The 18,243-nt window shown below is 53.5% G+C and overlaps 1 protein-coding gene across 3 annotated transcripts in view; it reads right to left on the bottom strand.

Annotated features, from left to right (window-relative positions):
• Positions 1-17,917, bottom strand: part of SPNS3 (SPNS lysolipid transporter 3, sphingosine-1-phosphate (putative)) — a 58,244-nt gene extending 40,327 nt beyond the window's left edge. The window contains exons 1-7 of one of the 3 annotated variants that reach the window (XM_063598633.1): positions 15,589-17,917; positions 11,031-11,096; positions 5,564-5,808; positions 4,535-4,686; positions 3,772-3,838; positions 2,433-2,581; positions 1,349-1,501 (exon numbers count right to left, since the gene is read on the bottom strand). In XM_063598633.1, the coding sequence (XP_063454703.1) occupies positions 1,349-1,501; positions 2,433-2,581; positions 3,772-3,838; positions 4,535-4,686; positions 5,564-5,808; positions 11,031-11,096; positions 15,589-15,787 (1,031 nt within the window). In that variant the 5' untranslated portion in view covers positions 15,788-17,917. The remainder of the gene's footprint in view (positions 1-1,348; positions 1,502-2,432; positions 2,582-3,771; positions 3,839-4,534; positions 4,687-5,563; positions 5,809-11,030; positions 11,097-15,588) is intronic. The other 2 variants (XM_003810218.6, XM_034941321.3) reach the window with 2 other exon arrangements.
• Positions 17,918-18,243: the final 326 nt, after the last annotated feature.

Genomic DNA, 18,243 nt, shown 5'->3' with positions numbered 1-18,243 from the left:
GGGGGGAGAGAGAGGAGGGGAGAGAGGGAGAGAGGGAGAGAGAAAGAGAGAAGGAAGGAGAGAAGAGAAGAGAGGAGAAGAGAAGAGAGAAAAGAGGAGGAAGGAGGAGGAGGAGGGAAGGAGAAGGTAGGCGTAGGTGCAGTCAGCAGAGGACGAGTGCCGTCAAAACCCTGGGGGAGGATGGAGCTCCAGGGAAGAAGACAGCATCCCCAGGAGTCCCCAGGACCCACCAGGACAGGGTCAGAGAGGAGGAGGGGACCGCAAGGAGGCTGGAGAGCAGAGCGATACCTTGACTCAAAAAAGAAAGAAAAGAAGAGAAGTAAGGAAGGGAGGGAGGGAAGGAGGGAGGGAGGGGTAGGGGGAGGGAGAGAGAGGGGGAGAGAGAGAGAGAGAGAGGAGGGGAGAGGGGGAGGGAGGGAGAGAGAAAGAAAGAGAGAAGGAAGGAGAGAAGAGAAGAGAGGAGAAAAGAAGAGAGAAAAGAGGAGGAAGGAGGAGGAGGAGGGAACGAGAAGGTAGGCGTAGGTGCAGTCAGCAGAGGACGAGTGTCGTCAAAACCCTGGGGGAGGATGGAGCTCCAGGGAAGAAGACAGCATCCCCAGGAGTCCCCAGGACCCACCAGGACAGGGTCAGAGAGGAGGAGGGGACCGCAAGGAGGCTGGAGAGCAGCCCCTGGAGGCAGGGAGGAGGCCGGGGTGAAGGGTTCCGGGAGGAGGAGAGAAGGAAGGGAGGATTGAAGGGTGTCCTTGACTCAGCATCAAGTGGTCACTGGAGCTCTTGGAGAACAGGGTCAAAGGCGATAGGAACAGAAGTGGAGCCCAGCCGGGCAGCAGACAGCCAGGCAGGAAGCGGGAGAGGGCGTGCCCTGAGGGCAGAGTGCCCGCGCCTCCCCTCCCGGCAGCCTTCCCACACACGTGAAATCCCAAAACCAGCGAAGTAACAAGGCCTCCCAGGCCCCAGTTTGCCATTTGTAAAATGGGATGCCCTCATGGAAGATGCTACAGGCCCCTCTAAAGGGTGGCTGCCTAAGGCTCCTCTCATCCCACAGCCCCACAGAAGCCTCACCCCCATTTCCCACCAGTGCCTTCTGGAGCCCACAGCAGCCCCAAGAGTGGAGATATGGGGAATTCAGCCCAGAGAGGACAAGAGAACTGGCCATGGCCACCCAGAGTGGCAGAGGCTCAGCCAGAGCCAGAGCCAGGCCTCCTGCTGCCATCTGGGTCCTGAGCTCCACTGTCAGCACCACATGCCCCACCCCAAGAAACTGAATTTTGGAGCTCAGAACCTCAGAACTTCCTCAGCAAGAGCCCTCGAGCTGGGCCAGGTGCCCAGGGCCCCTGGATACCCTCACCTGTCGGGGTTGCTGCACGGCTCCTGGAAGCAGGGAGGCTGCAGCCCGTGAACCACGCGTGCCTCGAGCAGAAACTTGGGGGCCCAGAACCCCAGGGCTCCAGTCACAAAGGCCATGGCGGTCACTCCGAGGGTCGACCACACGAAACTCCAGCTGCAAGACGAGGTGCCCCAGCTGGAGTTGGGAGAGGGCTGGGGCTGAAGGGGCCTGTCCACTCCTCCCCACTCCCGGGCAGTCTAGGAACTTTCCCATCTTGTCTCATTACCTTCAAGATTCCATAGGTAGCATTTGCTACCCCCTCTTTACAGATAGGCAAACTGAGACTCCGAAGAAGAAGACACTCAGGTTACCCCAAGCTCCAGCCTCCAGATCCTTCCTGGCAGCACCCTGAGCTCCAGCCTCCCCAACATTTCTGAGACCCCCCCAACTCACACACCTTGCCTCCTCCTCCCTCCTCTCTGCAGGACCAAATCTCCCCATCCTGGGAGGCCCCCATCCAGCATCACATTCTCCAGGAAGCTGTCCCTGCCTGCCCTGTCTTCCTCTGAGTCCTCCCGACCGGTTTCACAGCTCAGTAACAGAATTGAATCCTGTCCATGCCCTGCCTTGCAGTGAATCATGAGGCCTGGGACCAGCAGTTGACTCCTGCCTGCCTCCCCCAGCATGGCTGGCACAGAGGATCATGCACGCCATGAGGCTTGGAGAGGTGAGTGATGAATTCCCAGCATCCTCCCAGCAACCCGGAGAAGGGGGCAAGGCTGGAGAATTCCATCCATTGAATACAAAGGACGTTGAGGCTGTGAGTGCTGGAGCCACTTATGGGCAGGGCAGAGGGAAGGCTGGGGCTCATGCCATCTCCCTCCCACTCTGTCCATATTTCTGTCACATGGCAAGGTGATGGAGGCTGAGCCCTAAGGGAGGGAGAGGGACTTCAGTTGGTAAGTGCGATCTCAGAGGAAGAGGAGGGCTGTGAACACTGGGACAACCAGGGAGGGCTCCCTGGAGGTGGAGAGAGGGGGTCAGTGATGCTGGGGCAGACAAATAGGTTTTTCTGTGCCTTGCAGGGGGTAGCAGGGACACTCACTTTTTCCCCAGGTATCTGACGTCCTCACACCAGCTGCTCCTGAAGCCTCCCGCGGCCCGCTCCCCCTGTGTCTCGGCAGCTCCCCGGGGTGGGTCTGGAACCAGCAGGATAAGCAGGATCAAGGCCACGGCCTCCAGGCAGGGCATGACCTGGGGACAGGAGGGCCCAGGAAGCTCAGGGCCGCATATTATCACAGCCCAAGAGACCCCCGGGGGCAACTGGCCACAGTATCAGCCAGTGGCTGACCTCTGGTGTCCAAGCCCTGGGGGTAGTGGGGGTGACCTGATTCTTGGATGCTGGTATCCACAGAGCAGGATGTACCACTGTTTCTCAGCCCTCACCACTGCAGCCTTTCCAGGGAGTGGAGACTGTTTGGGACTTCATGTAATTCCCGTCTTTCCAGTACAGACACCACTCTTTTGAGGTCAGTGGGCGTGAGACGGTTGAGAACAGGGACCCTCGCTACACTGGCCCTGCCTCCTGAGTACTTGCTGTCCTAGAGCTGATCTTTCCCTGGCCCAGGCCTCCATCTGCCACACAGTCCTGCCCTGGCATCCTCTCCTAGCGGCCCCTCTGCTCAAACCCCAAGGACGGGGATCTCACTACCCACCTTGGGGCAGCCTTCAAACAGCTGAGACCACGAGAAGGTTTATTCAAGCCAGGTCAGACCTGCCTCCTTGAAGCCCACCCCACTCCCAAGATTCCAAATCTGGCTTCAGCACTTCACACGCCAGCTCCCCGGCACTGGGCTGGCTCCACAGTGGTCTGCGCGCAGCCTGCATTCCCACCAAGCTGCACTCCCAGGGCTGAGCTCAGCACCCTCCACTGTGGAGTTCCTTCCTCTTCAGAATGGTCCCTCTCCGTGCCCACGTTGGAAACACAAGGGCTGGAGCCCCAGTGGGGCCTGCCCGGCATCTTCCTGAGCATTCTGCTCAACTGCTGAGCAAGCCTAGCTGCCAATCCTCAAGGGCCTACTCTACACCCTGACCCTGCGGCTTGGAACTTCCATCTCTCATCTCACTGATCCTCAAGATGCCTTAGGTAGCATTTACTACCCCCGCTTTACCGACAGGCAAACTGAGGCTCTGAAGAGGAAGGTGATCTGCTTGAGATCACACAGCTGGTAAACTAAGCAGCCAGCTTTTGAGCCCACGGCCACCACTTCCACACCCCATGCTCCCTATGAGGCCCCACATGTCCAAAGCTGCCAACGCCTGACCACCCCCCCGCCCCCCTAATGGCGCCGGGTGCTACGCCAAGTGGCTAAGGTCACCCAAGGCTGGAAAGTCCCTGCCGGTCCAGAGGGAAAGCGGAGGGAAGAAAAGGAAGCTGGACTCACTCGGAGGGCCCAGCGCCAGTTCCCAGTCAGCATCGTCACAGCCGACCCCAGCACGTAGCCCAGACCACTGCAACAGAGGGGCAGGGGCGATGGGCTGTGAGGGGAGGGAGGCGGAAGGCAGACCCCACCACCAGCCTGACCCAGGGTGCCCCCCCCATGCCCCAGGGAGCTGGCTCTCTGCAGGCTCAGACCTGTTTCACTGAGGAAAGTAAGCCACGTGAGGCCCAGATGTCCACTGCCCTTGGTCAGGTCACCAATGACCTCTGGCTCCTGGCCCACCCCCAGCGCCACTCTCTCCACCTATGGAAACACATACCCTACACCCTCCTGCCCAAGGCTGGGCCCTGCTTGAGTCAGGCAAGTTCAGGAAACCTGGGTCAGAGGCCAGGGTCCTGATTGCAAATCCTGCTCTGGCCTAGCCTGTTGTGGGGTGCAGGGCCTGGCCCTAACACGCTTCCTCACCTTACCTCCCATAGCCGGCCCCTCCCTGGGTGGGCCACACTGCTGAGTGTATGAATCTATACGGCACATCCTCATCACCTCTACTCCTCCCCCAGCCCATCAGCTGGTGTCACTGCCCCCATTTACAGATGAGGAAACTGAGACTAGGAGAGGTAGACTCACATGGTGAGGGAGGGGCAGCATTGGGACTCAAATCCCAGCCCTCCTGGTTTGACCTCTCCTACCCACGTCCAGCCCCTGTTCTGACTCCTTTGGGCCTCAGTTTACCACCTGGGGAAGTAGACCCATGGGTGATACCAACCTTCCAACAGGGATAAAGATGTAGAAGACGGCCAGCACGCGGGTGCGCTGGTCCCTCACGAAGAGGTCACCCAGGACGGTGGGCGCGATGGTGGAGTAGCTGGCCGAGCCAGTGCCCACGATGCCCCGGGACAGGAAGAAGAGCCAAGAATACTGGGCGAGCAGGCACAAGACCACGGTGAGTTCCAGAAATCACCCATAGGGCCAGGGACCCGAGGGTTTGTCGGAGGAGCCAAGGGGACCTCATGACACAGGACCCCAGAGTAGGGAGAGGGGATCGGGGCTACAGACACCTCTCCACTCCAGGTTCCCAAAGTCAAACATGTGTCCCCTGCAGCCACCACCTGCCCCCCTGCCCAGGGGAGCCCTTTTCCTGGGTCCCACCATTGCTAACCAGGCCAGTTCCCCAAGACAGCAGTTGTTACCCCCAGCCCCACCCCCAGCAGAGTCGGGCAGAAATGAAGCTGGTGCGGCAGTGAGAGGTAGGAGAGAGGGGGCCTCCTGTTAAGAAAGTCCACTGGCTTGGCCAGGCATGGTGGCTCACGCCTGTAATCCCAGCACTTTAGGAGGCCGAGGTGGGTGGATCACCTGAGGTTGGGAGTTCGAGACCAGCCTGGCCCACATGGTGAAACCCTGTCTCTACTAAAAAATACAAAAATTAGCTGGGCGTGGTGGCACGTGCCTGGTATCCCAGCTACTCTGGAGGCTGAGACAGGAGAATCGCTTGAACTCGGGAGGCAGAGTTTGCAGTGAGTCGAGATCACGCCATTGCACTCCAGCCTGGGCAACAAGAGCGAAATTCTGTCTCAAAAAAAAAAAAAAAGTCCACCAGCTCTGCCCTGTGCAGACTCAGGCTGGAGACTGGAGACTGTGCTCTCACCTTCTCTCCCAGCCCTCAGTGCAATCCCTGATCCAGTCACAGCCAGGAATGGAGCAGAATTGTCCCCACGCAGCTCTGACGGGGCTGAATCAGGGAGGAAGCAGGTGGGGAAGGGGCCTCAGGGGCCTGGACAGGGGCATGGACACGTACCCGGGGGGAGATGAAGGAGCTAGAGAGGCCAGCTCCTGACCACAGCAAGATACCGAAGCTCATGGTAGCCTTGCGGCTATGTCGGTCGCCCAGGTAGCCAAACACAGGTGCAGACAGCAGCAGGCAGCTAACGAAGACTGAAGGAGACACACAGGGGCAGCCTGGATTCCCCCCACGACCGTGGCAGGGCAGATGGCCCAGCAGGCCCAGGGAAGGAGCCTGACTCAGATGCCACAAGCTGGCATCTTGGCAGTGGGCCCAGGGTATGAGGAAGAAAAGATAAGGTGAACCTCACAGTGCGTGGCCAACATGCAGCCCCAGCCCAGAGTGTGGAGGCCTCAATCTGGCCCCAAACCCAAAGCCCAGCTCTGCCGCTTGCTCTGAGTGTCACCCCAACACTGGAGAGGTCACCATCCTCTCCCAGGATGGTGAAGGTGAGATGGGAACTGAATGTGGAGCGTGAGGCATGGAGCAGATGCCAGTTTCCCGGCTTTACAAACACACATGACCCCCGTGAGCCTGGATATGGGGACAGGTCTGATTTTTCATTCATGCACCTACTGGGGCAACGGGGAGCGGGGAAAGAGGGAAGTCAGCCTGGGCCTACTCTGAGCAGCAGATGAGGACGCTTTAGAATGAGCACACTGGGCCGGGCGCGGTGGCTCACGCCTGTAATCCCAGCACTTTGGGAGGCTGAGGCGGGCAGACTGCCTGAGCTCAGGAGTTTAAGACCAGCCTGGGCAACATAGTGAAACCCCATCTCTACTAAAAAAAAAAATACAAAAAAATTAGCCTGGCGTGATGGTGGGCACCTGTACTCCCAGCTACTCGAGAGGATGAGGCACAAGAATCGTTTGAACCTGGGAGGTGGAGGTTGCAGTGAGCCGGGATCACGCCACTGCACTCCAGCCTGGGCGACAGAGCAAGACTTGGTCTCAAAAAAAAAAAAAAAGAATAAGCATATTGACTGTGAACTAGTGATGATTCCAGGAAGCCAGGAAAAAGTTGGTTTTCCTACATAGGTAAAATGTTCCCTGGACACAGCTGCATTTATACTTTTATTTTACTTTTTGAGACAAAGTCTCGCTCTGTCACCCAGGCTGGAGTGCAGTGGTTCAATCTCAGCTCCCTGCAGCCTCTGCCTCCTGGCCTCAAGCCATCCTCCCACCTCAGCCTCCAGAGTAGTTGAGACTACAGGCACGTACCACCACACCTGGCTAATTTTTGTTGTTTTTGCAGAGACGGGGTTTCACCATCTTGTGCAGGCTGGTCTCGAACTCCTGGGCTCAAGGGATCCACCCACCTCGGCCTCCTAAAGTGCTGGGGTTACAGGCGTGGGCCACTGTGCCCGGCCCACTGTCCATTTTTCTATTGGGCTGTTGTTTGTTAACATGTTTTGGAAATAAGTTCCCATAGTCTTTTATATTTGTTTTAAGAATTAGAAACGCAACTTCTGGGACTAAGTTGGCTGGGTTTAAATCCTGGCTCGCCACTTTCTAGCTTTGTGACCTTGGGTAGATTCCTTAACTCTTCGTGTTCCCCTTTCATCAACAGTGCTATTCCCTTGTTTGGTTACTGAGATAATTAAGTAAAATAAAGCACATAAAAGTTATCTGCATAGCTTCATGTAAATGTCCAATAAATGTTATCTATTATTATTACTGATTGCATAATTTCAATCACCATCATACGGAAGTGTTTAGCTTTGTAGTCAAATTTATTAACCTTCTGGAGGGGCAAGTGTTATTTCATATCTTGTTTATGCATATCTTCTTTATCCAAAAGTTATAAAACTATTTCCCAGCTGGGCACGGTGGCTCACGCCTGTAACCCCAGCACTTTGGGAAGCCAAGGCCGGTGGATCACCCGAGGTCAGGAGTTCGAGACCAGCCGGGCCAACCTGGTAAAATCCCATCTCTACTAAAAATACAGAAATTAGCTGAGCATGGTGGCGGGCGCCTGTAATCCCAGCTACTGGGGAGGCTGAGGGAGAAGAATTGCTTGAACCTGGGAGGTGGAGGTTGCAGTGAGCTGAGATCGCACCACTGCACTCCAGCCTGTGTGACAGAGCGAGAGTCTCTCTCAAAAAAAAAAAAAAAAAAAGCAAACAAACAACAACAAATATATATATATCCTCATATTCCTCACATGCAGGGATCACTTGCAGGCTATTTTAAGTGCCTTAAACCTGCAGACGCTCTGTGAATCTGCAGATGCCCTTCCCAAGGGGAAAACAGACACTCCTCATTCCCAAGGTCTCCTAATTCAAATCATTTCTGTGACACAGTGGGTGAAATGAATGCTCCCAGAGTTAAAAGACAGACTCTGGAGGCACACTTCCTGGATTCAAATCCCAGCTTCAGCAAGTCTCATAACTTCTCTGAGCCTCAGTTTCATCATCTGTAAAATGGACATAATAGTAAAACCTGCCTGGTGGGATTGTCGTGAAGATTAAATAAGTTGATATTTAAAGCACTTAGAATCGTGCCTGACATGTGGTAAGGGCCAAGTCAGTGTTAGTTTTAAATATTATTAATTAATGAACTCACTCCAGCAGCCTCTCTATCCCATGGGTGGCTGGAGGGAGCCTGACCACTGCCTCTTCTCACCTTCCACTCCTCTTCTCTTTTTTTGTTTTTTTTTTGAGACAGTCTCGCTCTGTGGCCCAGTCTGGAGTGCAGTGGCACAACCTCAGCTCACTGCAACCTCTGCCTTCTGGGTTCAAGTGATTCTCCTGCCTCAGCCTCCCAAGTAGCTGGGATTCCAGGCACCTGCCACCACACCTGGCTAATTTTTGTATTTTTAGTAGAGACGAGGTTTCACCATGTTGGCCAGGCTGGTCTCAAACTCCCGACCTCAGGTGATCCACCCAGCCTCCCAAAGTGCTGGGATTACAGGCGTGAGCCACCGTGCCCAGCCCAACCCCTCTATCTCTTCAACACCCTCTCCCTCAGTCATCAGTTTCCTCTTCTCAGCAGCCCTGTGGACAGACAACAGGCTGGGTCTAGGGCCATAGCACGGCAACCGGAAAAGGTAAAGAGACTCACCTGAGGCCACCAGAGACCAGCCTGGTCATCAGGCCTCTAAGCCCACTGTCCTTTCATGAAATTTTTGAGCTGCTTCTGCAAAGATGACCCTTCTCTTCACCTACTCCCAAACACACACACACACACACACACACACACACACACACACACACACACTTCTCCCTCCGTGGCCCAGGACTTGTAGTAATAATCTTGACCACTACGGTAAGAACCATACTATGGTAAGGGCCAGTGTGGTGGCTCACGCCTGTAATCTCAACACTTTGGGAGGTCAAGGCTGGTGGACCACTTGAGGTCAGGAGTTCGAGACCAGCCTGGCCAACATGGTGAGACCCCCCCCAACACACCCCCACCATCTCTACTAAAAGTACAAAAATCAGCCTGGCATGATGGCAGGTGCCTGTAATTCCAGCTACTTGGGAGGCTGAGGCAGGAGAATCACTTGAACCCAGGAGTCAGAGGTTGCAGTGAGCTGAGATCATGCCATTGCACTCCAGCCTGAGCAATAAGAGCAAAACTCCGTCTCAAGAAAAAAAGGAAAAAAAAAGAACCAGTGAAGGGAAATGTTGACTAAACCACCATTATCTATTTAATCGAGAAGGTTGTGGGTGTTGAACCAAGATGGTCTCACTTTGGCCACAGATATGGCTGGAAGATCAGCATCAGCTGCTGCCTCTTGGCCACGAGATTGAGGGGCAATTGGAAACCATGCATGTTCTAAAGCCATGATCTTCTAACTGTTGCTCACGTAACTCTTTTGTCTTTTTTTTTTCCTTTCTGTGGAGAATAGGGTCTCACTATATTGCCCAAGCAGGTCTCGAACTCCTGGGCTCAAGCTATTCTCCCGCCTCTGCCTCCCTAAGAGCTGGGATTACAGGCGTGAGCCACTGCACCCGACTCTCATGTCACTCTTAAAGAAGTTTCTAGAACTATGTACTCCTCCACACATTTTCAGCTAACATTAAAATGTTCTTATCCCAAGTTTGAATCGTTGCCAAGGATGGGATTTCCAGCGTTGTTGTGTATTTTTTTTAACTGTATTTTCATCCAAACTCTTGGAGCTACAGGGTTGAGTTTATTCAGTTTATGGGAAATGTCTGCAGTAGAATCTAAGTAATAATGCCTGTCCTCTTTTGCCAAAGCAATTAGACGTCAAACTGATTATAAGAAAAATGTTGGCTTCATTTTCTTTCATTGAAAGAAATGTGTTGACATGCATCCCTGAGACCGCTATCTCACTTTGAATTCTAATTTGTAGATAAATAGTAGACACTGCACACGGGAACAGCTAGATAAGGCTTGGCTCCTTGCCTGCGCTTGTAGCCTGGGGCCAATCTCCCCAGCACGCTTCTCTTGATGCTCTCTGCTTTGCTCCCAAGGTCCCCCCGGGAGAAGCCGAGCATCCACGCGGGGGCCTCTGTTTGATACCCCGGAGGTTTTTACACCCAGGAGCAGCAAGCACATCCAGGATGTGGAGAGGAGTCCCTTTCTGCTTACCATGGTAGACAGGGAATTGTACAATGGAAGGAGAGGAAGGAGAACCACAGGCCGACCACAGGCTCCCCCTCAGGCAGGTCATTTTAGGAAAAAAACATACAGGCTTGAGAATCTAGAAATAAATCAGTCTCTCAAAACTCTCTGTGTTCATGTAACCCCTGGAAAGTGACTGTGTATCCCCAGGGATCCCTGTACCCCGGTTTGAGAGCCATGTTCTAAAGCCCTGAGATGATGGACTGTGAGGACCCTCGGTGCCTGCTGGTTACAGCCTGGGTGTGTGCACAGGCGTATCACGTGTTGTGACCATGTGTGTGCACATGTGGGTGTGTGGATATGCACACTGTGGGTGTGTGTCACCATCCAGGCACCCACAAGGGAAAAGCTAATGCCTCATGACCCCAACCGCTCTGATGTTGCGATGGGACGTGTGGCTGCTCCCTGCTGCTGGGTGTCAGGCTGTCTGTGGGCCCAGAGTCCATCTGAGCCCATGCGGGGGGATGTGTCTGCCTGTGTCTGTCTGTTTGACTTTGTGTGTCCCAGTAGTCAGATTTTTCAGGTCTGTGAGAGGAAAGCACACATCAGGATTTCTCAAAGCCCAGCAAGCCTCTGGTGCACCGCTGAGCCTCACCAACACGAAGGGAAGGAATGGCCAGCTCCACAGCCAGGACCTGAGGCTCGGGGACCTCTCCCAGCCCCACCTCCCCCTGCTCTCCCGCGGCACCCTACACTCAAACTACCGCGGCTGTTCCAGCCCAGGCTCTCTCCTGCTCCTGCCTAGACTGTCCCTCAGGCCCATACCCCAACCACCCTCTGTGCCAGGGGACCCAGTGGGGCTGGAGCTGGGCACAGAACATGACCCACAGAAAGAGCCCACCCCAGCATGAACCCAGGGCCCCGGCTCCAGAGCCAGGGCTCCTCCTTACCAGTCTGAAGTAAACCAGCATGGTTGTCACTGATCTGGAAAACCTCCTGTATATCCAGCAGCACTCCTGCAGACAGAGGGACAGTGCTCAGGAAACGGGAAGTAGCCCTCCTGGCCTCTAAAGGCAGCTGTCATTATTATGAAGAAGAACAATCCTCACTTTAATCAGTCAGGAGGTGACTGACAGCCAGGCCCTGAGCTGTACACTCGCAGTTGTCATCCTAAAAGAGGGGGACTGTCATTGCCCCCATTCTACAGATGAGGACACAGAGGCTTTAGCGGCCCAAGGTTGCCCGTCTGAAGCCGGGGGAGCTGGGGCTCAAATCTCAGCCAGAGGCAGCCTGTCCACACCCCCAGAACCACAGAAGGGGAGCAGAAGCCCCCAAGTGGGTCCCCGCAGAAACACCCACACCAAGAAAGCCCTGCGTGCACACCTCTAAGAGCTGCCCCATGCACATGAAGATCAAGGGATCAGAGGAGCAAAGCAAGAAATCCTTGTTCAGGGCGGGACGCGGTGGCTCACGCCTGTAATCCCAGCACTTTGGGAGGCCGAGGCTGGCAGATCTTGAGGTCAGGAGATCAAGACCATCGTGGCTAACACAGTGAAATCCCATCTCTATTTAAAAATACAAAAAATTAGCCAGATGTCGTGGCACAGGCCTGTAGTCCCAGCTACTCAGGAGGCTGAGGCAGGAGAATCACTTGAACCTGGGAGGCGGAGGTTGCAGTGAGCTGAGATCATGCTACTGCACTCCAGCCTGGGCGACAGAGTGAGACTCCGTCTCCAAAAAAAAAAAAGAAATCTTTGTTTAGACATTTAATTTGTCCCCAATTGCCACTGCAACCTGGCATACAAACTGTTATGTCTTTTCCCCCTTTTAATATTTTATTTGTTTTTTATTTTTATTTTATTTATTTATTTTTATGAGACTGAATCTCACTCTTTCATCCAGGCTGAAGTGCAGTGACACAATCTCAGCTCACTGCAACCTCTGCCTCCTGGGTTCAGGCAATTTTCCTGCCTCGGCCTCCCGAGTAGCTGGGATTACAGGTGCCCGCCATCACACCTGGCTAATTTTTGTATTTTTAGTAGAGACGGGGTTTCACCATTTTGGCCAGGCTGGTCTTGAACTCCTGATCTCAGGTGATCCACCTGCCTCGGCCTCTCAAAGTCCCCCTTTTATTATTTTAAATACACAAAGAAGACAGTCATTGGAAAGAAAAAAAGTAGACAACACGGGTAAGCAAAATAAATAGCTAAACGAAAATGCTCCAAATTGTGCCCATCTTCCATTTTCAGAAATGAGGACTCATCCCCTTGTTTTCTCTCCTCCTGGGCTCCTCCCAGCCCCATGGTGCTCTAGAGGTGATCCAGAGCCAAGCGTGCACCCACCCTTGCTTTCATCTGTAGCCTACCACCCTGGCCCCATAAGAGCTGTTTCCTGCAAGAACATTTTAGCTGTTTACCCCTACCAGTTCCCAGATGCTCAGCACGGTTTCACTTCTCCAGGTCTCTATCCCCACAGTAACCACAGCCCCCTTTCTTGCACATACAGAGGAAGTGCTGATGGGGAAGGGACCTGGACAGGCAAGACTCAGGGTCTTAGGGCCCAGCCAGGGACCTCCAGGGCTAGCGGCAGAGATAGCGGGTCCCCAGGCTCGTGGGTTCAGGGAGCTCCACACTGGTGATTCCTGGCTCCCACCCACCTCTTGCTCCTTCTCGCCTTTGCGTGCCCTTGGCCCACACTCCAACTCAGGCCTCCTCAGCTTTGGCCTGATCCACTACAGCAGCCTCTGAACTGACTCCCTGGCTCATTTTGCCTCCATCAGGGCCTCAAATCCAATTATATGGCTCCCCATTGCCCAAGGCAGAAAGTCCAAGCTCCCAGTCTGGCACCCAAGAAGCTCTGTTCTCACCCCATACACCCCTTTGGGGTTTTTTGTTTGTTTCATGTATTTTGTTTTGCTTTGTTTTGGCTTTTTGTCTTTAGGGGTTTAGATAAGATCTTGCTCTGTCACTCAGGCTAGAGGGCTCACCGCAGCCTCAAGCAATCCTCCCGCTTCAGCCTCAAGCAATCCTCCCGCTTCAGCCTCAAGCAATCCTCCTGCTTCAGCCTCCTGAGAGGCTGAAGACATCACTGTCCCTGGCTAATTTTTAAAATTTTTTGTAGAGACAAGGTTTTTCTATGTTACCCAGGCTGGTCTCGAACTCCTGACCTCAAGTGAGGAGAAGCTCCTGACCTCTGAGCTCCTCAAAGACGATGACTAGGTCTGGGGATGGCTCTGCAGCCCCTAGAGTTTCATGATTCCATAGCCACTCTCTGGCATGCTGAGCTGGTAACTGACAGATCGATGCCCAGGTCTCAGAGATGCCTGGCAGCTGCAGACACCCTCCTGAGCTCCCAGCCCGGCCTGTGCCTCCCCCTTGTCTGGCCGCACCTCTCCGCCTCGCAGGACTGCCATCAACCAGCCTCTATCTCTGCCCCATGAGATGGTCATTCGTGAGTTCAGGAACTACAAGTCCGATTTCCTCCCTGGGTCCACAGCAGCCACCAGGGGGTCCTGCCCACAGTTAGTGCTCAGCCGGTCTTGAATGAATGACTGAGTGAACGAATGAATGACAAGAAGAGAAGAGCAAGTGGAGCCTCAATCAGCTGTTGTTATTGTTGTTGTTTTTGTTTGAGACAGAGTCTCGCTCTGTCGCCCAGGCTGGAGTGCAGTGGCACGATCTCAGCTCACCGCAACCTCCACCTCCTGGGTTCAAGCAATTGTCCTGCCTCAGCCTCCCGAGTAGCTGGGATTACAGGCGCCTGCCACCATGCCCGGCTAATTTTTGTATTTTTAGTAGAGACGGGGTTTCACCACGTCGGCCAGGCTGGTCTCGAATTCCTAACCTTGGGTGATCCACCCACCTCAGCCTCCCAAAGTGCTGGGATTACAGGCGTGAGCCACCACGCCTGGCCCCTGATCAGTCTTGAATGAATGAATGAGTGAATGAGTTAGTGAATGAGTGACAGAAGACAGAGCAGGTTGAGCCCTGAAGCCTGCGAGAAGGAAGGCAGGACGTGTGAGGTTTGCGAGCAGCCTGTTGTCCTAAAAACACAGCCAGCAGGAGCTACTGTTGTCTGGCCCAGGCTACCCTGTCCTCCACCTAGAACCTGGGGGCCTCTGCCTGGAAGTCCTCCCTGCTGTCCTCACCCACCCACCCCTCATTATGTCTCTGGCCCCACCCCCACTGTGCCCTCCCTTAATTTTTAAAAATATTTATTCTTTTTTTTTTTTTTTTTTTGAGACAGAGCCTTGCTCTGTCGCCCAGACTGGAGTGCAATGGTGGGATCTCGGCTCAATGGTGGGATCTCGGCTCACTGCAACATCCACCTCCCAGGTTCAAGCAATTCTCTGCCTCAGCCTCCCCAGTAGCTGAGATTACAGGTGCCCGCTACCATGCTTGGCTAATTTTTGTAGTTTTAGTAGAGACAGGGTTTCACCATGTTGCCCAGGCTGGTCACAAAGTCCTCACTTCAAGTGATCCACCCACCTCGGCCTCCCACAGTGCTGGGATTACAGGCCTGAGCCACTGCACCCAGCCCTAAAATATTTTTAATTTTTTAAATAGAGACAGAGTCTCGGCTGGGTGCAGGGGCTCATGCGTATAATCCCAACACTTTGGGAGGCCGAGGCAGGCGGATCACCTGAGGTCTGGAGTTCGAGACAGCCTGGCATACACGGCAAAACCCCGTCTCTACTAAAAATACAAAAACTAGCCTGGCATGGTGGTATGCGCCTGTAGCCCCAGCTACTCGGGAGGCTGAGATAGGAATCGCTTGAACCTGGGAGGCAGAAGTTGCAGTGAGCCGAGATCGTGCCACTGCACTCCAGCCTGGGCAACAGATTGAGACTCTGTCTCAAGAAAAAAAAAAAGGCCGGGCGCGGTGGCTCATGCCTGTAATCCCAGCACTTTGGGAGGCCGAGGCGGGTGGATCACCTGAGGTCAGGAGTTCAAGACCAGCCTGACTAACATGGTAAAACCCCGTCCCTACTCCTCTACTCAAAATACAAAAATTAGCCGGATGTGGTGGTGCATGCCTGTAATCCCAGCTACTCGGGAGGCTGAGGCAGGAGAATCACTTGAACCTGGGAGACAGAGGTTGCAGTGAGCTGAGATTGCGCCACTACACTCCAGCCTGGGCGACAGAGCGAGACTCTGTCTCAAAAAAATAAATAAATAAATAGAGACAGAGTCTCACTATGTTGTCCAGGTTGGTCTCAAACTCCTGGGCTCAAGCAATCTTCCTGCCTCAGCCTCCCAAAGTGCTGGAATTACAAGCGGGAGCCACCATGCCCAGCCTGTGTCCCTTCTTAGTTGAGGCTGGATTGGGAACATCGGTTGGTCCTCCCCGATTCGAGCACAGCTGAAAACCACCTCTAGAGGTGAGAACACCAGAGATGGGCCCAGGAGCAGAAAGATGGGTGATGGCTGGAAGGCCACCATGGATCTGCAGCCCCTGGCTGGTGGGCACAGCAGCAGGTACTGCCCAGGGTAGCCATCCCCTCCTCACCTGCAATGATGAACCAGTTCATGTAATTCAGGAGGTTGATGTAGCAGAGCACGGCGGCAGCCACGTAGGCCCTCCACGGGGGCAGGCTCCAGGAGGTGGGCATGATTGGAGGGGGACACTGCCTGCCTGGCCCTGGGGACTGGCCCTGCAGCCCTCCTGGCCCAGGCTCAGAGCACTCCACTGACATCCCCCCAGCCATGCCAGCCTGCAGCTCTTGGCCTGAGACCGGCGCCAGGACGAAGCAACATTAGCTCAGCATGAAGTCACTTCCTGTGGGGTCCCAGGCTCCAAACCTCAAAGCACCTGCCCTAACTGTTGGGCGTCTTATCGCAGGTTCCTCCTGACCCCACGGCAGCCTCACCAGTGCGATTTCCCCATCGTCAGCCTCTGAGACCTGCTACAGAGGAGAAGGGCTCCTGGCACCCCCACCCTGGGGGACTGGACAACTCTGTGGTCCCCTTGATCCAGCCTGCAGCTTCAGTGGCTGCAGTGAGGAAGGGAAGCTTCCAGGGCAGGAAATGAGATGAGCCTCCCAGAGTGCTGCTTGCTGTGAGATGGTCTAGCTGCCCGTATGGGACTATGAACCAATGCCTTGAAGCCGGGGCAAATGAGGAAGGCTGGGCATTGGCCAAGACAGCAGCATTGCACTCGACTGCCAGGCAGGATGAGCACCTACCCAGGATCTAAGGTCCTTCCCGGAGAAACAAAGGTAGCAGAGGGGGCTGCCCACAAGAAGACAGCCTGTGTGCAAAACTCATCAGTGGGGGCTAAATCTGGGGGGAAGACTTCAGTGAGGGGCAGGGTGTCAGCACGGTCACGAAGCATCTCTTGATAGATTGCTTATTAGTAACAAAAGGAAAAAGAGTAACTATACAGTAGAGGAATCAGACATCTTGACCAAGGGGTTAAAATAAATCACCTGTGAGATGCAGGAGGGTGTCGTGTGCCTCCAGATGTGAAGGTCTTCGCAGGTCACAGCATCATCTATGCGGCATTCCAGCCAGGAAGGCACAACCGGATTCTCATCATGAGAAGACATCAGCCAGACGCGGTGGCTCGCACCTGTAATCCTAACACTGGGAGGCCAAGACAGGAGGATCATCCAAGCCCAGAAGTTTGTGACCAGCCTGGGCAACATGGTGAAACCCCGTTGCTACAAAAATACCAAAAAAATTAAAAATTAAAAAAAAAAAAAAGCGGGGTGTGGTGGTGTGCGTCTACAGTCCCAGCTACTTGGGAGGCTGAGGCAGGAAGGATCGCCTTAGCCTGGGAAGTCGAGGCTGCAGTGAGCCATGTTCGTGCCACTGCATTCCAGGCTGGGTGACAAAGCAAGACCCCATCTCAAAAAAAAAAATTTTTTTTTTAATTTTTAAAATGAAAAAGCATCAGACAAGCACCAATTGAGAAACACTATTTCTTTAAAGGGACTGTATATTGAAAAATGTCAGAGTCATGAAAGACTAAGAAAGACTGAGGGAGCTAGGCGTGGTGGCTCACGTTTGTTATCCCAGCACTTTGGGAGGCCGAGGTGGGTGGATCACCTGAGGTCGGGAGTTCAAGATCAGCCTGACCAATGTGTAGAAACCCTGTCTCTACCAAAAATACAAAACTAACTAGGCATGGTGGCAGGTGCCTGTAATCTCAGCTACTCGGGAGGCTGAGGCAGGAGAATTGCTTGAACCCGGGAGGCAGAGGTTGTGGTGAGCCGAGATCACGCCATTACACTCCAGCCTGGGCAACAAGAGCAAAACTCTGTCTCGAAAAAAAAAAAAAATTCTGAGGGACTGTTTTGGATTAAAAGAGACAAAGAGACAAGACAGGCCAGGCGCAGTGGCTCATGCCTGTAATCCCAGCACTTTGGGAGGCCCAGGCGGGCGGATCACGAGGTCAGGAGTTCGAGACCAGTCTGGCCAACATAGTGAAACCCTGTCTCTACTAAAAATACACAAAAAAGTAGCTGGGTGTGGTGGTGTGCACCTGTAGTACCAGCTACTCAGGAGGCTGAGGCAGGAGAATCATGTGAACCCGGGAGGCAGAGGTTGCAGTGAGCCAAGATCGTGCCACTGCACTCTAGCCTGGGTGACAGAACAAGACTCCGTCTCAAAAAAAAAAAAAAAAAAAAAAAAAAGAGAGACAAGACAATAAGACAATTAAGGGCAGCACAGGATCCCAACCTCGCTCCTGTACTGGATCAACTGATAAAACTGGATCAGGAAGAAATAGCATATCAGCATCTGTGAACTATGGTTATGTAAGTAAATAAGTAAATATCCTTATCTGAAGTATCTAGAGATACAGGGCCATGATTTATGCCACTCATTCTCAAACGGTTCAGGAAAAAATATTAGATATGTATAGTAAGAAAACAAATGGGGCAAATATTAATAATAGATGAATCTGGGTAAAGATTATAAGAGTTTCTTTGTGCTATATGGTAAACTTTCTATAAGTTATAAATTATATCTAAACAAAAAGTTAAAGCATAAAATGACAAACCAATTTAAAAATGGGTGAAGAGCCGGGCATAGTGGCATGGACCTGTAGTCCCAGCTACTCTGGAGGCTGAGGTGGGAGGATCACTTAAGCCTGGGAAGTTGAGGCCACAGTGAGCTATAATCATGCCACTGTACTCCAGCTTGGGCAACAGAGTGAGAT

Source organism: Pan paniscus, chromosome 19 (genome assembly GCF_029289425.2).
Source record: "Pan paniscus chromosome 19, NHGRI_mPanPan1-v2.0_pri, whole genome shotgun sequence".
NCBI classification, from domain to species: Eukaryota; Metazoa; Chordata; class Mammalia; order Primates; family Hominidae; genus Pan; species Pan paniscus.
Note: the sequence above shows the minus strand (reverse complement) of the source record. Positions and strands in the feature narration are given on the sequence as shown.